General features: G+C 35.9%; 1 protein-coding gene across 3 annotated transcripts; it reads right to left on the bottom strand.

The window, feature by feature from the left end:
- Positions 1 to 114: 114 nt before the first annotated feature.
- phka1a (phosphorylase kinase, alpha 1a (muscle)) lies at positions 115 to 22,433 on the bottom strand. Of its 3 annotated transcripts, none has more exons than XM_073835975.1 (34): positions 22,324 to 22,433; positions 21,951 to 22,086; positions 20,027 to 20,185; positions 18,175 to 18,222; positions 17,581 to 17,749; positions 16,329 to 16,411; positions 16,125 to 16,205; positions 15,437 to 15,535; positions 15,189 to 15,335; positions 15,062 to 15,115; positions 12,949 to 13,071; positions 12,732 to 12,827; positions 12,524 to 12,631; positions 12,330 to 12,408; positions 12,097 to 12,231; positions 11,329 to 11,438; positions 10,423 to 10,567; positions 10,238 to 10,316; positions 9,984 to 10,147; positions 9,044 to 9,214; positions 8,537 to 8,625; positions 8,301 to 8,446; positions 8,064 to 8,217; positions 7,830 to 7,909; positions 7,661 to 7,739; positions 6,075 to 6,204; positions 5,867 to 5,968; positions 5,637 to 5,752; positions 3,950 to 3,985; positions 3,459 to 3,503; positions 2,408 to 2,569; positions 2,262 to 2,315; positions 1,970 to 2,170; positions 115 to 937 (listed from the first exon to the last, which is right to left on the bottom strand). In XM_073835975.1, exons 2-34 carry the CDS (start codon positions 22,026 to 22,028, stop codon positions 764 to 766), a joined length of 3,696 nt encoding a protein of 1,231 aa, XP_073692076.1. In that variant the 5' UTR covers positions 22,029 to 22,086; positions 22,324 to 22,433; the 3' UTR covers positions 115 to 763. The 3 variants fall into 3 exon arrangements, with proteins under 3 accessions (XP_073692076.1, XP_073692075.1, XP_073692077.1); XM_073835974.1 differs by having other exon boundaries at positions 22,283 to 22,372; XM_073835976.1 differs by lacking the exon at positions 3,950 to 3,985 and having other exon boundaries at positions 22,283 to 22,372.
- Positions 22,434 to 23,553: the final 1,120 nt, after the last annotated feature.

Here is a 23,553-nt window from a genome sequence, read left to right as displayed (position 1 = left end):
AAATAAAAGTCCGGATTTTAAAACAAGAACTTCTCCTCTCATCAATAGCTCAAGTGTTTGTGTTTGTCAAGATAATGTACCGTTGTGATAGGAAACAGCAAAAACTCACAAATGTCTTGGTATTCAATAAGTGAAATATGTTTATTCAAATTTAAATTTAATTTAGTTGTTATTACATTGTAAGCAAAATAAATAAAAGTTACTATTCCATAAAAGCTTCAAATACATGCAAATATCTACTACTGGCTTGTAACAGAGCTGTAAAGACCACAAATACAAGTCTAAAACACAACTAATGTTAAGTACTATACATAAGTAGTTGCCTCTCCATTAGCTGTCGATTGTAAACATACACTATTCTTAGTTTATGCAGTATAGCTCTTCATTTATGTGTTGGCAAACAAAAACTTGCATGCTTAATACACTCAGTACAGACACCATTTTAAATTTTACGCAAAAGAAAATGCGCCTGTATAAGGACATACTTTCCATTCCTCACAGCCTCTTTTTCTTTCCTGTCAAAAATTAAATATGGAGCTACCCTGACTTAAGTCTATGGAAAATCTATATTAAGACTATCCAATGATAATAGCATCAAACTGTGAACTGCCAAAGCATTTGTTCAACAAGTTTATTCAGTCTTGTTCCAAACAGTTGCAGGTAGCTTTCACACTCAAACTCAACACACACCTAAATAACTGCTTTAAAATAGTGGTCTCTTTCTCTGTACAATAAAACTATACTATTTAAAAACATAATGATATCACTGTACAGTACAGGCGCCACTAGGGAGGAAGTCCTGGACATAGCTAGCAACAGCTTTAGTGAGGTATGTCATGGTGCCAAAGCGACCGCTGGGTGCAGTATCATACAGGAGACGGCAGATGCCCGTAGAGTGATCCTTTTCTAAAATACTGTCCTCTGCACCAAGATCCTTCTGCAGGAGTGAAAGAAAGGAAAATACTTAATATTTGATGATAATATATGCCAAGTGAAAACATTTTAGTTAAAGGGATTGTTCACCCAAAAATGTAAATTCTGTCATTAAAGGAGTAGTTCACTGTCAGAACAAAAATGTACAGATAATGTACTCACCCCCTTCTCATCCAAGATGTTCATGTCTCTCTTTCTTCAGTCGTAAGGAAATTAAGTTTTTTTGAGTAAAACATTTCAGGATTTCTCTCCATATAATGGACTTCTATGGTGCCCCTGAGTTTGAACTTCCAAAATGCAGCTTCAAAGGGCTCTAAACGATCACAGCCGAGGAAAGGAGGGTCTTATCTAACAAAACAATGGGTTATTTTCTAAAATAAATTACAATTTATATACTTTGTAACCGCAAATTCTCGCCTTGTCTAGCTCGGCCAGATGAGCGTTTGAGATTAAAAAGTATACAAGTTGTAAACATTTAAAAAAAATAACTGACCATTTCACTAGATAAGACCCTTCTTCCTCAGCTGGGATCATTTAGAGCTCTTTGAAGCTGCATTTAAACTGCATTTTGGAAACTCAAACTCAGGGGCACCATAGAAGTCCATTATCTGGAGAGAAATCCTGAAATGTTTTCCTCAAAAACACCATTACTTTACGACTGAAGAAAGAATGACATGAACATCTTGGATAACAAGGGGGTGAGTACATTATCTGTATATTTTTGTTCTAAAAGTGAACTACTCCTTTAATTACTTACCCTCATGTTGTTCCAAACCTGTAAGACTGTCGTTCATCTTCAGAACACAAATTAAGATACTTTTGATGAAATTCAAGAGCTCTCTGACCCTCCATAGACAGCAAGGGTCCTTGAAAGGTGTCTACGGAGGGTCAGAAAGCTCTCAGATCAATTCATCAAAAATATCTTAATTTGCTCAGAAGATAAACAAAAAAATTTATGGGTTTGGAATGACATGAGGGTGAGTAATTAATGACAGAATTTTTATTTTTGGTGAACTAACCCTTTAAATCCTCATACCTGGTCCTTGTAGAACATGTCATTGGCAATGTGAACGATCTTCTCAATGTGGATGATGCTGCCAATGCTTTGAATGTCCACATCAGCCAGCATTGTCAGTACCAGGATTCCTTCGACCAGCAGCTGTCTATATTCAGGCTGAGGGACACGGTTTAGCACCCTTTCCACATGTACCGCAAACTTAATCTCACCTGGGGTCATCTGGAAAAAGGAGGAGATATCGAAGATGAACAGTCAATGTTACAGAAAGCAATGAGAGGAACTTGTGAAATGATTTCTATTAGTCCTAAACCTCTCTTGTAGTAGAAGATGGTAGCACAAAGCCTTCAATTGAAAGGCCATGACACTGTGGACAAAAAAACAAACAAACAAATTAATATAGTCCACCATTTTGCATTCAAATCTTTTTCTAAGTGTTTTACAATTTAATCTTCCAACCTTCTGCAGAATCTTCCAGACTTTTTGATAGAAGCCTACAGGAACCCTGTTAAGAGCACCATCAAGCCTTCTTCTGCGCAGCCACTGGCCCTGCCGACTATCCCGGGACGAACCAACACTGACTGGGCCATCAAATGAATCAATTGAAGGCATCCGGTACCTCTGTAAGTCATATTTTAGCACAGATCAACTACCTGTGAAACTAATAAGTTCTAATAACTAATAACAAACTGTGAAACAACAAAAGGGATCAACATTAGGCCTATAGACCAATTCAGTTTTTGCAAACAGTGATGGCGTGTTATTGTGTGCGGAGTCTATCCGGTGGCAGAAAATAGCAGTTTTCAGAAGCCATGGAATAAAAGAATAAAAAAAGCTAAATTTCAGTTTATATTTCAAAATTCGGACTTTATTTTCACAATCCTGAAATTATATCTCACAATTCTGATAAGAAAAATCAACTTGTCATTATTTCAGCTTAAAATCATGAGTTTATATCCCGCACTTCTGGCTTTTTCCCCCCTCAGAATTGACAAACTTGCTATTGCCGAGTTAAATCGAGTTATAAAGTCTAAAATATGACATATAAACTTGAATTTGTGCTGAAAAAAGTCAGAATTGTGAGATAAAATGGATAAATGCAAAATATTATAGGTTTAAATAATATTTCATGCTGTAACTGTAGGGTTAATACAATATGCCCCTTATGAACAGCATATATAAATATTATGTAGACCTATTGTTTGAATCAAATTTATGCTTTAAAAGTTGAGTAATCATAGCAGGTTTCATCCATAGTCTATCTGTTTAAATGGCTGCGTTCAGTTTCAAATGGCGTCTTTGATGACAGTATTCTATAAAAATGATTTGCATTCCGATTCTAACATCCAAAGGCAAAACAATACATTTAATCTCTTATTCTGTGGATAAGAGATATCCACCAAAAGCTTATGATTCTTACATCAAGGCAATCTTCACAAAGGAATACAGCTTTATTGAATTTTGAAGCCTAAAAGCCAAATGTTAATATGACTTCTAAGAACTAACTTACCCCTGACTCCATGTGCTCAGTGTCAAAGGACTGACTTGAAAATGTCTACAAAGAGAAAAGACAGACAGCAATGGGGGTGGTCAGTTTTACAAACTTCCTAAATGACAAAAATCTTTTTAGCCACCTTCAACAATTATGTTCACATCACCCATGGAATTAATCATCTTGTAATGCACCTTCAGACCCCCTTTATGCGACACATAGAATCCAACCTTACATGTACATTTGAATTTACCATTAAATTCATTCATAGATAATTTACCCAACAAATTATGCAAACAATGACTTTTTAGAGGTGACAGATTCAAATTTTAGATGTACCGTGTTTTTTCTTCACACAGCATTAAATTCGTAGATGATTAACCCACCAAATTAAGCAAATTATGTTAGTTTATACCCTGACTTTTATAATTAGTTTATACCCTGACTGTTTCTGAACTTAATTTGAGATTAGACCATTAGACTGAGTCACAGCTCATTAGACACATCACCTTACTTTGGACCGACCATGAGAGTCGTTCTTCCAGCTGAAAGCATTTAAAAAGTATTAAACACATAAGGACATGACATATATGGTCACTATAATGTTTACACAATTTAATTTAATTGTGTCTTTGTAATATCTGGCCTATATACGGTGCCCTCCACTAATACTGGCATCCTTGGTAAATATGAGCAAAGGTGGATGTGAAAATAAATCTGCACAATTTATCCTTTTGATCTTTCACTCAAAAAATGTACAAAATTCTAACCTGTCATTGAAGTAAATCAATAGAACCTAGGGGTGAAATCTCATTATGAAATAAATGTTTTTCACATTGGCCACTATTATTGGCACCCAACTATTGCAACGTCGTTTTCCCAAGATAACAGTTCTGAGTTTTCTCCAACAATGTCTAATGAGTTTGGAGAACACCTGACAAGAGATCAGAGACCATTCCTTCATACAGAATCTCTCTAGATTTTCTAGAATCTCTCTCTTCCCAGCTTTATGCTGATGCTTCTTCTCTTCAGTTTCTATACAGGGTTCAGGTCAGGGAACTGGGACAGCCATGGTAGAAGCTTCATTCTGTGCTTAGTGACACAATTTCGTGTTGATTTTGATGTTTGTTTTCTAACAGATGTCTAACGATTTCTAACAGAGGGAGTGAGGTTTTGATTTTTTTTATCTGCTGGTATTTGATAGAATCTATGAAGCCATGTATCTAAACAAGATGTACAGGACCTCTGGCAGAAAAATGACCCAGCAGTATTTTTAACCGTGGGCATGGGGTACTTTTTTATCCCTGTCTGCACCAAAACCATCTGGAGGGTTAGCTGCCAAAAAGCTCATTTTTAGTTTCATCTGACCATAGAAGCAAGTCCTGTTTGAAGTTCCAATCATGTCTGACAATTAAATATGCTGGACTTTGTTTTTGGGTGAGCCAGGAGGATTTTTTCTTGAAACCCTCTGGAACAACATGTGGTGATGTAGGGGCTATTTGATCATTTTATTTTAGGCTTTCTCTGCAATTCTCCAACTGTGATCCTTGGAGAGTCTTTGGCCACTCAAACTCTCCTCCTTATCGTGCATTAGGATGATATAGACACACATCCTCTTCTAGGCAGATTTGAAACATCTTTAGTTGATTGGATCTTCTTAATTATTGCCCTGATGGTGGGAATGGGGATTTTTAATGCTTTAGCTCTTTTCTCACAGCCACTTTCTATTTTGTGAAGCTCAACAAACTTGTTTTGCACATCAGAACTACATTCTTTGGTTTTACTTCTTGATTAAGAGAATTTAGCTTTTGTGTTCCTCATATTTATAATCCTGTGGAACAGAAAGTCATGACAGGACAATTTTATACTCCTAGCCACCCTGGTGTGCTAAAAAAAATGTAATATTAATGGGAATATACTTTAGAGATATTTTACTTAGACAAAATTTTAGGGGTGCCAATAATTGTGGCCTATGTGAACTAGAGAAAAAAATTCATAATGAGATATCCCCCCCATTTTCCATTGTTTTACTTCAATGAAAGGTTAGAATTTTGTGAATTTTTCAAATGAAAGATCTAAAAGATAAACAATGCAGATTTATTTTCACAGTCACCTTTGCTCATCTTTACTAAGGGTGCCAATATTAGTGGAGGGCACTGTATGCTTTTGTTTCTTTAGTCTTCTTCAGTCACCTACCATCTTCATGTCACTCTTCAGTTTGCTGATGCCTGCACGCTCACTCTTGGTAGCACCAACATTGCCGACCTCATGGATGGAGATGACAGGACTGACGCCAGGCTCAACTGAACGAACTGAACAGCACAGAATATTAGCTATCGATGCAAACTCATTGACACATGAATCTTTAATTTTTACATTTTTGCTCAAAATTACACATCACAGTAAATTCTCATTAAGTTACTCACCACTTCTTTGAACACCAAATTCTTTGCCGCTTAAAATGTGGTGGAGAAGATTCTTCAACTCAGAGGGACTCAGTTTCATCAGACTCTCAGTGGCCTCCTCACCTTCAACACACATTAAATACATATGTTTTTACTTGTAAATGGAAAACACATCCTTCAATCTCCTAAAATGCACTATGAACACATGATGAATGATATATGCAGTCACCTGAGCAGTTTAGAGACTGGGCCAGCTCGGTTGCCATAACCTGAATAATGAGGCCAATCCTCAGCCGAAACATCTCACTGAACAAACTGGGCTGTGTTCTGATGATCATTGCCAGGTACACCATGATCTCCTAATGCATGCACAAAAACAAACAAATATATTGAAAACAAAAATGATCCCACACAAATTGAACTGAATTTAATGTTCTTTAAAGAAGTATCTTGTGCTCACCAAACCTGCATTTATTTGATTCTAAGTACAGCAAAAACAGTAAAATTTTGAAAAATAATTTACTATTTAAAATAACAGTTTTCTATTTGAATATGTTTTAAAATGTAATTTATTCCTGTAATCAAAGCAAATGTGTGACCCTGGACCACAAAACCAGTCATAAGGTAAAATTTTACAAAACTGAGATGTATACATCATATGAACGCTCAATAAATAAGCTTTCTATTGATGTATAGTTTGTTAGGATAGGACAATATTTGGCCGAGATACATCTATTTGAAAATTTGGAATCTGAGGGTGCAAAAAAAATCAAAATACTGAGAAAATTACCCTTAAAGTTGTCCAAATTAAGCTCTTAACAATGCATATTACTAATCAAAAATTACATTTTGATATATTTATAGTAGGAGTTTTACAAAAAATCTTAATGGAACATGATCTTTACTTAATTTCCTAATGATTTTTTGGCATAAAAGAAAAAACAATAATTTTGACCCATACAATGTATTTTTGGCTATTGCTACAAATATACCCCAGCGACTTAAGACTGGTTTTGTGGTCCAGGGTCACATATTTGATATTTTTGAGCAGCAAATCAGAATCTTAGAATGACTTTTAAAGGATCATGTGACTGGAGTAATGATGCTTTGAAAAAGCAGAGTTGAAATCACAGGAATAAAATACATTTAAATAGAAAACAGTTATTTTAAATAGTAAAAATATTTTTCTGTTTTTGCTGTACTGGATCAAATAAACGCAGGCTTGGTGATGAGAAAAACTTTTTAAAACATTAAAAATCTTACTGTTCAAAAACTTTTGACTGGTAGTGTATAAACATTACTCTCATGAAGTTTACAAATTCTTTGTTTGCTCATTAAATAATTTATACACGCTACTGTTCATAAGTTTTTAAAAAGTCTCATACTGTCATCCAGGCTTCATTTATATGATCAAAAATACAGTAAAACCAGCAATATTTTGAAATATTATAACAATTTAAAATGTTCTATTTTTAGATATTTTAAGAAGTAATCTATTAGTGTGATAGCAAAACTGAATTTTCATCAGCCATTACGTCATTCTTCAGAAATCATTGTAATCTACTGATTTGGTCAAGAAACATTTCTTATTATTATCAATGTTAAAAAGGTTGTGCTGCGTATTTTTTTTGTGAAAACCATAATGCATTCCTATGAAACAAAAATGTTTCGTAAGAACATAAAACTTTCACTGCCACTTTTGATCAATAATAATGCATCCTTGAAAATAAAATAGAACTATTCATGCTAAAATAAAGTTTACTAACCCAATACTTTTAAACAATAGTGTAGAATCAGTGTATGTTTGCATGTAACCTGTGTGAGGATGGCAATAGTGATGTTGTTCTCGCTGGCTTCATCAATAAGTAAGGCCAGTTGGTCAGGAGGCAAAGGCCTGCAGAGAAACATCCAGATCACCCACATGCTAACAATATAGTGCAGCATTTTGGTTTCATCTGAACTGTGAATGACTATGAAAACTCACGCAGTAATGGTCTTCTCTCTGGGCTCCGGCGGTAAACCGACTGTCAAGTGCTTTTGATGAGCCAGCAAATCTGAGCAGGCCTAGAAACATGACCATCAGGCAAAATACAGAACGATTTATGAAGCACATACAACATAAACACATCCTGTGAATTTAGAGTGCTGATCTCACAAAAAGAGCATATGTAATATTTTTTTTTGTGTGAGAGGAATGCAATTGCATTTAGATCTTTACCCAGTCTAGTTCCTCCACTTTCTTGCGAAGCATGCCTGAAATCATACGAATGAGATCCCAGCAACGCAAATCTCCTGCCTTGTCATAGAGTTCCACCAGCAAACTCTTGACAGTGGTGCCTTTCCCATGCAGCTGTGTATCCCAGTCCATTCCCCTGTGGGAACACGATAGATTCATTATACAATTAAACAGTATAGACAACTGATAACTTAGATTCAAACATGGTATTTGGCTTACTTGTCTTTGAAAAGGATGTAGAGGATGTCGGCCTGGTCATGTAGGCTCTGAGTATCTTTAAGCACCTGGACTAGACCACTATAGTCAATGCCGCCATGTGTATCCCGAGGCAGGTTACATTCAGAGGACACAAGCACCTCTGGACTCTACAGAGATTAATAAAACATATTAAAGAGTTTTCTGTTGTCTCAGTTTTGGATTATAAAAAGATACTTCATGTGTGTGCATATACACACATGACTTGTACGTTGTCCCGGGAAATCTTTTAGATTAAGTGCAGGCTGAGGGGAGTGGAAGAGCTTATTGGGAAGATACATGTGCACATCTGAAAATCAGACAGAAAAGTAAAGAAAAAGACAGGAAAAATTAATGAAAATATACAACAAAAAAATGCCTCATCGTGGTACTCTCCAAAATGGCGCTAGCGTGACGCGGAGGAGAAGAATTGTTGAATAAATGTGTTATTGTAATTTTTGTGCAATAAATAGTTTTCCTGTAGCTTCATAGTACCTTTTTAGACCTTGAAAGTGGTAGGACACTTGCTGTCTATGGAGGGTCAGAGAGCTCTCGAATTTCATCAAAAAAAAAAAATAATAATCTTTTAATTTGTGTTTGAAAAATGAACAAAGGTCTTGCAGGTTTGGAATGACATGAGGGTGAGGGTTTTAAGACTAGTTGTTGCATCCCTAAAAATGACCTTTCAACAAGTAAAATTAGTAGTGGTTAATATTGGTTCAGCTCACTGTGGATTTGGAGCTCCTTGGCTTTGTTCATGAGAGACACCATCTCACGTGTCTTAGTGGCTGCAGCCTTGAAGCGACTAAGACCTTTTGCCTGTGCCTCGACTTTGAGCCCCTGCTGAGGCACCGCTGCAGTCAACAGCTGGTCCAGGTATTGTGCTAGATCATCTGTATCTGAAAAAGAAATGTTAGAAGTCAGGATTAGAAAGAAAGAGCAATGAGAAAAAGAGAGCTTACTGGGTTGGAGCTGACAATGAGTTGCAAGACATTCAACTAAAAGAGAAAAGCACCAAACTAAAGTGCTTTTGTGACATTACAGAGCAGACTACAGTGCAAGTGTAAATGCATTCCTTGGAGAATATTTCAGGCTTGATAACCCAGATTGTTTATTTCTAATCAATCCATCCATTTCAGTCCTCACCAGAAATACCACAGAACCTTAAATAAAATGCAAAACAAATGCATAAATCTTGTGCAACATAATGCTGGTTTTCACACAAGTGCTTACAAATGATCAACATAAAAATCATCACAACTTGCAATGATGGCAGAGAAAAAGGCTGAAATGCCAAAGTAAACCAAAAGGGTCAAAGGTCAGAGATGTGTAAATGTTTTCTCCAGAAAATTCATTATACAAACTGTTTAAGTCATTTAGTTCACTTAAAACACATTGCACAAGCTCTCCCTAAAGATTGGACTCAAAAGATTAAAATAAATAAAGTGTGGGAACTTGTACAATGAACAATATAAAATGAGAGAAAAGGAAAATGCAAATGATTCCAAATTATCAAATGCAATAGAAAACATAAAAAAACAAAAAGCTTATCAATTTCAACTATTCAAATCAAAACCCTACATCAAGGATTTCATCTCTAGCTTTACTAACATCTGTATTTGATCATTTTAAAATAAAATCTCTTTATCAAGATATTATTTCCCTTACCATCACTGAAGCTCAGGTCATGCACAGCACCTCTAAAGTAGTCGTCCTCAACATCATCATCTTCATCCCAGCCCCTATTGGAGCGTGTCTTACCACTATCGAGGAAGCTCAGATGAGCACAACAAGATGTGGTCAGGAATTCAGATAACTTGCCAGTCTGGATCCTAGCAAAATTGAAAGTAGTAGGCAAGTAAGCTGACACTGCTCTTGAATATATATTGTTGATGACATTGTATTTAAAGCCTCATTCTAACCTTGCCCCTCCAAAGTAGCCATCCTGTAATTTCTTAAGGGTAGCCAGCACAGCAGGGTCCAAGTCTGTGTGTTCATTGTCTAACAAGTAACACAGAACAGAAAAAATTAAGGTAAAACTACACACCTCACATTTAGAATTTGTTGAGATGAATCCACATTATCAGAGGTGCAGATTTTTACTCACTAAGCATGGTCTGGGAAACGGGAAAGGTGACAGTAGGACGGCCGGTCATCCTCCAGCGAGAGGACAGGTAAGACAGGTCAGTGCGCAACATTTCCACAATCATCTTGTTGTCCAAAGCCAGATAGAACTGCTGATGATCTATGAACTACAGGGAAACCCAGAGAAATGAAGACAAATAATGGGATAAGACAGAGAAAATATGAAAAAACTAATCAAATGCATCATGATTTGGTCAGTTACCCAGATGTGCAGCAATATTGGCAATACTCGGATGTGAACAATGGCATGAACTGCAATTAATATACTACTAAATACCTTGCTCTGGTCATTAATGCTGTCTAAACCACTGAAAAATCTTGGAATGTTCAAGCTGCTAAATCATATAGAGAAGGGCTTAGTAAGCAGGTAGGGGCCCAATATTTTGACAAACTAAAATTAATAGGTGGTAAAGTTACATACGAACAGTATTAATTAAGATATGTGTCTAATATTTCACCTACCTGACTGGAAATGATAAGAACAAATAAGAATGTTGCCAAGATTCTTGCCCTGGAAATCCTGGTTCAGTTTGGCCAACCACAAACATTTTTTTTTTGCACTCATCTCCTTGATTTGTTATAACTTTTGGCAGTTTATAGTTCTCCAAATGTTTTCCCCAGTCTGACCGATTAGTACAGCCCAAAACAAGACAACAATTGACCATTTTCAGCAGCAATAATCAGCAAAATATGCAAGTTTTGTTCGGTTTAGTGGGATTGTTTACATTCAGTGCCGCCAAAATGCCCAATTGATGATGCGTTATTTTAAAAGCTGTGGCCACCTTTCTGTGGCTTTCTGCCTCACAAATTTGGCTGTCTAAGTCAGCATTAGGCTCAAAGATGCCTATTTTAGCACATTATGAAGAACCTGAGGTGTGAAGCTAAAGATGGTGTTGCGGACGATGTACAGCTTGGAGGTTCCCAACACGCCAATTCTACGGTAAGGTCTGCCAGTCAGCCCCAGTCTCTCATTACGCCCTTAGAGAAAAATAAACACACACATGCACCCTAATCAAGCATTGAATTTAAAAAGTAATAGCATGTTTTGTAGGGGTCAAACAATGTGTGTTTTTCAGGGCGGATGCCGATACCGATTATTACAGATCAAGCACACCAATAACCAATCTTTTTTAACCGATATATATGTCTGGTGTACACATTAAAATCAATGTCAAAATTAAGAATAACGAGGGCTCTGACAAAAACTTTCTTTACATGCTTTTAAATTATTTGATCAGCAATTTGGTTTTAAAAATGATCAATACTGCTAACCATAAAAATACTTAATATTGGCAGAAATAATAGGTTGACCCCTAATGTTTTGTATTTGTTCATACTAGCACCAAGACAGACCTTAAACGGATAGTTCACCCAAAAATGAAAATTATTCACCCTCATGTTGTTCCCATCCTGTTAGACCTTCGTTTGTCCACTAAACACATATTACGTTAAACGTGGTAGGACCCTTGCTGTCTACGGAGGGTCAGAAAGCTCTCGGATTTCATAAAAAATATCTTAATTTGTGCTCTGAAGACAAACAAAGGTCTTAAGGGTTTGGAATGACATGAGGGTGAGTAATTAATGACATAATTTTCATTTTTGGGTGAACTATCCCTTTAGGTGGTCCACTTCCTACCTAGTCTAGCATAAATATGGCTGAGAACTCGAGATGGTTGCACTCTGATGGGGTGGATGTCTGCCACTGTCTCCACATCAATCCCATTCTTCTGCAGGAGGGCCTTAATATCCTCATTCTCAGCAAGGACGGACACTTGTCAGAACAAAATACAAACATCAGCATAAGTTTCAACAATGCAATCCATCACATGTGCCATAAAGTGCAAGCGTTTTTTTAATGTTAAAACATACCTTGAACAACAACATCTGGTTTAGGGATGGTAGAAAACCTCCGGTTTAAGGGGTCTATCTCTCCAGGAGCCAAAAAACCCTTAAATGGAAAGGAAAGGAGAAATTTGAGGTGATCATCACACTTTCCCAAACATAATTTGGTAGAAAGCTTTCAAAGAAGAAGTATACCACAGAAATGTCCTATAACTTCTCACCTCTGCCAAAAGATTGCCTAGGACATAAAGGGACTGTCCCCACTTCAAAGGGCACTTTCCCATTGGGATCCTCTCCACTGTGTGCGGACTGACATACTCTTCATCCACCTGAAATAATTTAAAATATGTTGAATTCACAATAATCTAGTGACGTTTTATTGCTATTCAAATTATAATCAGGTTAATTGGTTGTTTAGGAATCTCTCACTTTATCTGGAGGAACACTATAGAGTTCAGGAAGCAGCCGTATTCCATCTTTCTGTTTGATCAAGATACCTTCCAGAGCTTCTCGATACTCCTGAACCTGAGAGGACAGAAATGTGGAAATACAGCCTGTCTGCATCTGCAGCACAACCTTGTTTTTAACCTCTAGAAAGTCTCTCTCAAGCTTTACTGCCAGAAGAAAAAAATCTGAATGATTTTACCTGCTCTGGACTGTTGATGAAGATGCCATCCAAGATCAGGTAGGTCCAGAAAAGTGGCCATTCACATTCAATATTTTCAAAAAGCTTCAGCTCAGCAGATTCATAGTACAGCCTGTTGGGGTCCTATTGGAAATACATTATTTTAAAAAGTATGAATAATTTAGTTTATTAAAGACATAGTTACAGACATTTAACATCTAAAGTACACATCCACATATTTCTGAAAATAAATCTTAAAGTATACTTCACCCAAAAATGAAAATTACACCATGATTTACTCACCCTCAACCCATCCAAAGTTAAGGGTTAAAAGGCACTCTATGGTGATATTGACCCTTATTTTAAAAAATGTCCTGGCTCTTCCAATTTACTGCCATTATAATGCCTGGAAGAGCCAGGACCTTTTTAATAACTCTGATTGTATTTGTCTGAAAGAAGAAAGCCATATACAGGTGCATCGCAATAAATTGGAATGTCAGGAAAAGTTGATTTATTTCAGTAATTCTACTCAAATTGTGAAACTTGTGTATTAAATAAATTCAGTGCACACAGACTGAAGTAGTTCAAGTCTGTGGCTCTTTTAATTTTGATGATTTGGCTCACATTTAAAAAATAACACCAATTCACTATCTCAACAAATTAGAATACTTCATAAGACCAATAAAAAAGGCAAGGCAAGGCAATGTTCATTTACTGTATATGTACTCAATACTTGGTAGGGGCTCCTTTTGCTTTAATTACTGCCTCAATTCGGCGTGGCATGGGGGTGATCAGTCTGTGGCACTGCTGAGGTGGTATGGAAGCCCAGGTTTCTTTGACAGTGGCCTTTAGCTCATCTGCATTTTTTCTCTTGACAATACTACATAGATTCTCTATGGGGTTCAGGTCTGGTGAGTTTGCTGGCCAGTCAAGCACACCAACACCATGGTCATTTAACTAACTTTTGGTGCTTTTGACAGTGTGGGCAGGTGCCAAATCCTGCTGGGAAAAAAAAAATCAGCATCTTTCAGCTGAAGGAAGCATGAAGTGCTCTAACATTTCTTGGTAAATGGGTGCAGTGACTTTGGTTTTCAAAAAACACAGTGGACCAACAACAGCAGATGACATTGCACCCCAAATTCTCACAGACTATGGAAACTTGAGCTATGAGCTTCTCCACCCTTCCTCCAGACTCTAGGACCTTGGTTTCCAAATTAAATACAAAATTTGCTCTCGTCTGAAAATAAGACTTTGGACCACTGGGCAACAGTCCATTTCTTCTTCTCCTTAGCCCAGGTAAGACGCCTCTGACATTGTCTGTGGCTCAGGAGTGGCTTAACAAGAGGAAACGACAACTGTAGCCAAATTCCTTGACACGTCTGTGTGTGGTGGCTCTTGATGCCTTGACCCAAGCCTCAGTCTATTCCTTGTGAAGTTTACCCAAATTCTTGAATCGATTTTGCTTGACAAGCCTCTCAAGGCTGCGGTTCTCTCGGTTGGTTGTGCATCTTTTTCTTTCACTCAACTTTCTGTTAACATGCTTGGATACAGCACTTTGTGACCAGCCAGCTTCTTTGGCAATGAATGTTTGTGGCTCACCTTCCTTGTGAAGGGTGTCAATGATTGTCTTCTGGACAACTGTCAGATCAGCAGTCCCCCTATGATTGTGTAGCCTAGTGAACCAAACTGAGAGACCATTTTGAAGGCTCAGGAAACATTTGCAGGTCTTTTGAGTTGACTGGCATGTCACCATATCTAAATTTGTTGAGATAGTGAATTGGTGGGTTTTTGTTAAACGTGAGGCAAATCAACAATTAAAAGAACCAAAGACTTAAACTACTTCAGTCTGTGTGCATTGAATTTATTTAATACACAAGTTTCACATTTCGAGTTGAATTACTGAAATAAATGAACTTTTCCACAACATTCCAATTTATTGAGATGTACCTGTACACCTAGAATGGCTTGAAGGTAAATACATCATGGGGTAAATTTCATTTTTAGATGAACTATCCCTTTATTTTTGGATATAAAACTGTATTTTTTTTCTACTTATTCTACATTAGGAACATTATCCAATACAATTAATGTATGGCCCAATTTGTGAGTATTATACACTGTGTGACATACTGACCTCTTTAGGAGTTTTGTGGCCATCTCTAAGGAAACGACAACAGCCATATCTTCCCTACAGACAAAAAAGATGCAAATTACAAATATACTACAGTGAGAGACACTCATGTCTGAGATCAAGTTCTGACCTGGAGCTTGGAGATGATTTCCTCCTTAGTGATATTGACTAACTCCATGTCTTCCACAGCAAAGGCTGGATATGAAATGATGGACAGGAGGCCAGCATCCACCTCTTTAGATGTTGAAGCTCTGGGCAACATGGAGCTCAGAATGGACTAGAGAGGAATATATGGTGGTAAGACGATAATAAATCTTTTGTTATCATGTCTGCTGAAGCATAGGATAATTCAGAGCACTACAATCTCTATAGCCTCACCTGACAGTGCTGGATATCATCAGGTAAGACATGAACAACAGAGTCAGGCCCCCCTTTGGCCCCAAACAGATTCAAGTCATCTAGGGCTTCAAGTGCTGCCTGCAATTACAAAAGGTCCATTCAGAGGCTGTTACAGTATTTTGTCCTAGCAAGAATCTCAATTCAATGGTCACAACAAAGCCAACATTCATTCAGCGTGCACTCAAATCCAAGGCCACAGACAACAAATTAGGCATAGCCTGCTCTGCCAGAGATGACCTTTACTCTTGCGTTTAGTGTTAATATCATTGAGGCTTCCACAATTGAATTCAAACCAGTACATTGTATTAAATCAAGGTTAAGGGATAGTTCCCTTAGAAGAGTACTCTGTCTTCTTGGACAGAGAAAGAACAACCAGAACCTTTCTGCTCTGAGCATATAATAGGAACAAACAGAAATGACAAGCTGGCAGGGAAAGCTGGGAAGGAACATTAATACCAGAGAGGCCATGTTGAGGTTACATTGAGTCACGTTAATATGTGGTGTTCACGAGTGCACGGTGTGAACAGCCCCTCCCGTCATGTCAGTCTGAGAATTCTCAGCTGCTCAGAAGAGGACTGACAACATTACACAGAAGTGTGTGAGTTGTGTCAAAAAGATAGTGACAAAAAGAAGGACGCTTCTTTTGTCTATTTTGTTTCAGACTCACTTTAGCCATTCCAATTGAGCTGGCATTGAGTTCAGGGATCCCCTGGTTGGTTTTGTCTCCTCTCTCCCACATTCCATAATCCTGAACAATCATAGGAGAAAAAGATAGTTAGAGACACACAGTGGCTCTTAAACAATTACAGACTAAAACGACTCAAGCATATACAAACATATAAGGCCTTTGTGATCGATACTGATAACTTACAGCCACTTTGTATGCAGATTCAATGTAAAACAGCAGATTTTGGACCACATCCACCTCATCCTGAGTGTACACAATGTGCAGCCCTAAAAGAACACAAGACATAGCATAGGATATGTGGGAGATAATCTAATAATGCTAGGCTCAGTAAAAAAACAGTATCCAATTAGATTCCAGTATTTCTCCCCTCACATTGCTGTTTTTCTATGATTTGTTAGACATAGTTTAGGGTTGTACAATAACAGCAAAAAACATAACTGTTGGTTATTTTCCTTTCATTTTGATTAATAGAATTAAAGTCTGTCATGTCGTTCATCATCTGAGATTTCTGTCCCTACATTAAAAACATCCATTACATCAAAATTTCAAAAAGTTCATAGAAATGTTGTAAAAGTAATCTGTAGATTTTAGTAGTAACTGATTACATGCAATCTGGATTACATAATCAATTCCAAAAATCGAGTACTTGTAGTATACTATATTTTATAATGCTCATAATCAAGACTACAGTTACTTTTTATGGATTACTGACTGTATGTTACGAAAGCTTTTTATTTCAGATAAATGCTGATCTTTAGATCTTTCTATTCATCAAAAAACCCTGAAAAGAAAATGTACTCAATTGTTTTAAATATTATTAATATTAATAATAAAAACTGTTTATTGACCAGCAAATCAGCATATTAGAATGATGTAAATTAAATCTATTTATCATATAAAGCAATCGTGTCTCTTGAGGCTGTTTGATCCATATGGATTACTTTTATATCTTTATGAATTTTTTGAAGCTTGGAAATGACAAGAGAATATTAAAAGTATCTTTATTGAAATTCCAAAGATGAACAAATGTTTATAGGTTTGGAATGAGATAAGGGTGAGTAATTAATAACACAGTTTTCATTTTTAGGTGAACTAACCCTTTAATATTAAACTTTTTATTTTGTGTGGAATAACTGTGTCATGATCATTTAGTCTCATCTGTAACTAACTACAATGTTCAACCAATAAGACATAATGAATTTTTTAACATTTCACAATTGAAGCTCACAACCTACTGACAAACCATGACCGTAATCTTCAATTTTTATTCGATTACTTGTGAAAGCCTACTAAAGACTATATAATGCGGACAATAAAAATTCATTTTACTATTTCAGAGGAAAAGAAATAAAACTTGCACACTTTTAGAGAAAGATGTGAGTGCTTCGGTGTCTTAAGTCATGTTATGCCAGCTCTGAAGTGAGACCTGGAGTACCTGAGGCAGTCATCTGAGCCAGGAAGAGCACATAGAGCGAGGTAGCGTCGAGCTGGAGATGCCCCCATTCCCTGTCACCCACCACAGAGGCACAGGTCTTAGTGTTGTACTTGGCGTGGAGGCTGTCCAAAGTGCTCTTACTGTATTTGAACTTCTCCACTTTGTCCAGCTGCAGTGATATAATGTAAGAGGACAAGAGAGACCACTTCAGATCACTTCAGAGCACAAAAGAGCACTTCAGACAATGTATAATAGACAAATGGTTAATATGTCTTGTGGGTGCTTCATGTACACTACAGTTCAATAGTTTGGTGTTTGTAAGGTTTTTATTAATTTAATTAATTAATTATTTAAAAAGTAAAAAAAATAAAAATACTGACCCCAAACTTGGTAGCGTATGCATGTGTGTTCATACCTCACAGCCTAATTTACAGGCCGATAAATAGAATGGTAACATAAATAGAAAGGGAAGGTGCTATAAATGCATGTTTTGGAATGTACAGACAGGTCTGGCTGTTGTATATCTTACTAGCATTATCTTTTTTATTTGTTGAGCATGTAGTGTGGTGGCTGAGGGTTAATGGCAGGCAGTACCTGTCGCATGATGCACTGAAGGAGTCCCCTCATTAACTTCACCACACTCTGAAAAAAGAAAAAAGAGATCAAGACACACTGACTGCCTCCAAAAACAACACTTGGAACACAGACTCAACTGTGACCTTTCGGCTCTTCATTTAATAGCACAGGCAAGAGTAACATGATACTTCTGAGCCACTGTAAAGAGAGAGCCTAGACATACCGATACATACACACACAGTCATGAAAAGACAACTGACCTTTCTTTAAAAAACAAAAACAAAAAAAAAAAAAAAAACCATGCACGGAAGTAAGATAATACACTCCACTCCACATATGCTCATGTAATCACAAATATTCATTCTGCAGACCATATCGAGTTATTTCTAATTTTTGCTGCAGTGTGACAGTATTAAATATCAGTTTCCATTTCCAAACATTCATTTTGCCATTAATTGTAATAATCCAGTGAGATTTTTGTTTGCAAAAGGAGTCTGACAACAGCCAGTGCTCCACACAGAGATCTGATCTCATCATCAATGGGTCTGTCTGGAATGACATGAAGAAACAGAACAAACTGAGACAGACTAAATGCAGAAGAACTGAGACAACATCTCCAAGATGCTTCAAGAGACCTACCTGCAAAGCTACCTGAAAAACTATGCGCACCTAAGGCAAAAGCTGCTTCAAACACTAAATGTTGATTTAATTGAGTTAATAGAAATTAATTGATTACGAAAAATCTATTTATGAGATTATTTTTGACAGCAATCTCATTTTACAGCATTTTTACAAAAGTGTCTAAAACTTTTAACACTACTGTAGCTTTGGAGGTAGGTTTCTTGAAGCATCTTGGAGATGTTGCCACAGTTCTTCCAGTGTTGTTTTCGTCAATGATGACGATGACAAAATCATTTCGTTGACGCCACTTTTTTTCATGACGATAACGAGACGATGACGAGATAAAAATAGCTCGTTGATGACTAAAACATGACGAGACGTGTGTGAGTTTTCGTTGACGAGACGAGAATAGACGAAAATGTTAGTGGGTGGTCCGTCAGACGTTTAAAATGCATGACATTTCTGCTTATTGTGCGTGCCAATTAAAACTTAAAAAGTATCTGACGCTATGGCAAGCCGTTTTAGCATTAAATACTCTTTGCTATACTAGTATGGCAAGCCGTTTTAGCATTCCATCCTTGTTTGTCTTTTATGTTCTAAAACATTCCTTCATTATTGTAATTATTGGTGAAAATAGTCGATCCGGAAGCTCACATTGTGTTGAACTATAGATCTGCTATTTTCAGAACTTATAAGTGACACTACTCAACAGCAAAATACTTACTGACTTACATTAATTTGTTAAAAGACTACTTTTTCCCCTTTTTTGACTAAAACTAGACTAAAACCTTTTTTACTTTTAGTCGACTAAAATTGGACTAAAACTATCACATATAGAAGTGACTAAAATTTGACTAAAACTAAGAAGCATTTTAGTCCAAAAGACTAAGACTAAGACTAAATCTAAGATGGTTGTCAAAAACAACACTGAGTTCTTCTGGACTTTGCCTGTCTTAGTTTATTCTGTTTCTCATTGTATTATTACAATTAATGGCAAAATAAATGTTTGAAAATGTAAACTGACATTTCTTACTGACACACTACAGCAAACAATAAAAATAATTGACTTAAAACCAGTTTTTATGTTTCTCATGAACCAATGTTTTTTAATGAATAATTATCTTAAAAGCTGTACTGGATTAATAAGAGTGCTCAATCAGTTCATCATGTGAACATTCATTCAAGTAAGATCAGAATCAATACCAACACACTGCATGATAAAGACAAAAAATCCTATCCCAGTTTGTACCTGCTCAAGCTCATAGGCTTTAGCCTTGTCTTCATCACGGTCTGCGTTTTTCCTGTAGGCCAAACTGAGAGCCCAGACAGACAGGATGCTATAAACGTTGTCCCTCACCCAGGCATCAGGCTGCTCTTTGCTTGCTGGTAACAGACCTGTCACTGGGTCCTACAAGTTAAAATTGTTTAGTGATTCAGGTACTACGCTATATGTATAATGATCAATATGCAAGTACTACTATTTAGATTATGTAATCTACAATTCAAAAGTTTGAGATCAGCAAGAAATAAATTAAAGATTCATTTTAGAGAATAACATTGGAATGATTTCTGAAGGATCATGTGACACTGAAGACTGGAGTAATGGCTGCTGAAAATTAAGCTTTGCCATCACAGAATTAAATTGTATTTTAAAATATATAAAAATACAAAAGAGCACTTTTAAATAGTAATAATTTCAATAAGTTTTTAATCAAATAAATGCTTCATTGGTGAGCATAAGAGACTTAGAAAAATCTATTTTAACTCAAATGTTCAATTAGTATGTATATACACTACCAGGCAAAAAGCTTTTGAACAGTAAGATTTGTAACTTTTTTTTTTTTTTTTAAATATGTCTCTTCCACTCACCAAGCCTGCATTTATGTGATCCAAAATACAGCAAAACAGTATAATTTTGAAATATTTATACTTTTTAAATTACCAGTTTCTATTTTAATATATTTTAAAATTTAATTTATTCCTGTGATTTCAAAACCGAAATTTTAGCATAATTACTAAAAAATTAGTCTACTAAAATAGTCACAGAATTTTTTTTAATATTCTGATTCGCTGCAAAAAAAAACACTTATTATCATTATTATGTTAAAAACAGCTATGTAGAATTTTTTTCAGGTTTCTTTGATAAATATAGTTCAGAAGAACAGCATTTATCTGAAATATTTTGTAATAACATTATAAATGTCTTTATCATCACTTTTGATCAATTTAAAACATCCTTGCTAAATAAAAGTATTAATTTCTATAATCCCCCCCCCCAAAAAAAAATTATACTGACTCCAAGCTTTTGAATGGTATAGTGTATAATGTCACAAAGGCTTTTTATTTCAGAAAAATGCTGATCTTTGTATCTTTCTAATCATCAAAGAATCCTGAAAAAAAATGTACTCAACTGTTTTAAACATTGATGATAATAATAATAATTTCTTGTACAGCAAATCAGCGTATTAGAATTATTTTTGAAGGATCATGTGACGCAGAAGACTGAAGTAAAGATGCTGAAAATGTAGCTTTGATCACAAGAATAAATTATATTTTAAAATATATTCAAATAGAAAGCAGTTATTTTAAACAGTAAAACTATTTCACAATATTACTGCTTTTGCTGTATTTTGGAACAAATAAATGCAGGCTTGGTGAGCAGAAGAGACTTCTTTAAAATGCATTAAAAATCTTTTGACTTGGTAGTGTACACCTGTGTCAGAAATTACGTTTGAATTTACAGTACAAGTACAGTTTTTTTTTTTTTTTTTTTTTTTTGTGAAGGTATATTATTTTATCCACATAAAACAAAAACACTCAACGTGTCTTATGTCAAATACTTACTTAGAACCAAATAGTTAATAATTAAATACACTAACACAGATAAAATTATTAATTAACTTTTTTTCACTTTTGTTGGCAAAGGCCCTTGTCAAACTTCTCCCCTGTTATAGCATGCACATGCAGACTTTATTTTTTATAGCCTACATAAAAATGTGTTTGTTTTTGACACAACAGAGAACTACAATACTCTTCTCTCTGCATGAATAAAGATCCAAGAACTATTGCAGATCGAAAACATCTACATAAGGAATGAAGGCATGTTTAGTTAAAACACAAACTATAGTGAAGCATCAACAGTTGAAAGAGTCAGTGGAAATGCAGACACTCACTTGGTGACGCAGAATAGTCTGATTAACTATCCGCGCGTAGTTGTCAAGCTTAACTCCAGAATTGCTGCGACTCCTCATTTTAGCTTCTAGCAAGTTTGCGAAAAACCTTTATGCTTCAAAAACAGCCAACATCCTCCTGCAATAAACCACCAACACGGACATTAAGAAGAGGAGGCGAGCTGGGCGAACTTGAAACCAAGTTGTCAAACGGCTGCATGGTGTTTAGAAACGCTAGCGCTGCACCGCCAAACACTGTGACCCATTGTCACCACTGTTTACAAAACTTGTTTTTTCCGATAAAGCTTGCGTACATTCAGTGAATATAAACAAACCTGGTCACGTAAAGGCAAAATCCGGAAGGAAAGTAACTTACTCGTGCACACTAGCGATTATACTGCAGCCAGTTACAGTCAGCTGGGAGGACCTTCCGACTTTTCAAAATAACACCAGTGAGCTCAACTTATATAATGTAATGTTATAGCGACACACTTTTTAAGGGAAATTAGTTTTATTAACTAGTCTGAATAACTTGGGGTGATGGAGCAAGGTCGGAAAAACTTTCACCTCAAAGATTAACACATCTTGTCAAAATAGAAAGGACATCACGTTCCTGACGTCATGGATGACCTGAGTTCAGATGCACATATGAATCCCTGTACCCATATTTCTTCTGCATGTGAGTATCTAATAATATTTAAACAAACAAAAACAAAGATTTGGCTCATTTTATTAGCCTATACTGTTTAAGAACGAGAGTTTAAAAAAAAACAATAAAATTTACAACTGATCTGATGCAAGAAAAAAGGAAAGTAAATGTTTTTTTGTGAAATCCCTTGTTAATTCCCTTGTTAATAAATTTTAACGAATCGCCCCCTCAGTTTATTTGTCTTAATTTATTTGACTTAATAAATTTATTAGTGGTAATTGGTTATTTACTTGCTATTATGATTGTAACAGTAATTAAACATTGTAAATCATCCGTAGGCCTATGTATAATGTTTTGTTAGTGTTCTTGTTTTGAAAAAAAAAAAACAATACTCAGTAATATCATAAAGATGTGTCTCGCACATGTCCACTTAGTGGCAGCATAGTCACATCCTAACATGTCTCTGAGAGAGATTTCCAATCAATAAATTTACTGAAGGAATAGTTTATTCGTTCAATCCTTTGTTTGTTTAAATCTCATCTTTAATCCTCTGAGTTTCAGGTATAATTGTCTGTTTTTGTTTTGTCTGCTCCCTTCATCTGAGAATTTCACCCCTCCTTCCTCTCATCTTCACCTACTTCTGAACAGTGATTTGTATCCAAATAATTTTGGACATTTAGACATTTTTGGCTTATCATTGCACTGTCCCAGCTAATCTTGACTTGTTATGCTGATGTGTATACCTAATATATTCTTATTTAAGATATACCTTATTACTGGAAAGTAATAATTATGTTGGGACGTTTGCCTTCATTTTTTATTTTAAAAATCCTTGCAGCTGTGGTTGCCAAAGTAATGTGGTTTGTGGTAAAAAGTAAAAATACATTAAAATATAATCTATCTACAGAACTTTTTTTTTTTTAGTGATAGTTGTTCACGAGTCCCTAGTTTCTAAAG

The sequence above is a fragment of the Garra rufa genome, chromosome 3 (genome assembly GCF_049309525.1).
Source record: "Garra rufa chromosome 3, GarRuf1.0, whole genome shotgun sequence".
Lineage (NCBI taxonomy): Eukaryota > Metazoa > Chordata > Actinopteri > Cypriniformes > Cyprinidae > Garra > Garra rufa.
The sequence above is the reverse complement of the archived record's forward strand: the minus strand, read 5'-3'. Positions and strand labels throughout refer to the sequence as shown.

Bases quoted from the DNA above. Each gene is read 5' to 3' on its own strand.
- phka1a (XM_073835975.1), bottom strand. From the start codon at position 22,028: ATGAGGAGTCGCAGCAATTCTGGAGTTAAGCTTGACAACTACGCGCGG. The intron at 17,750-18,174 runs GTACTGCCTGCC...ATATCACTGCAG, and splicing joins TTCAGTGCATCATGCGACAG to CTGGACAAAGTGGAGAAGTT. The intron at 10,568-11,328 runs GTTCTTCATAAT...GTTTCCCTGTAG, and splicing joins TCTTTAGCTTCACACCTCAG to TTCATAGATCATCAGCAGTT.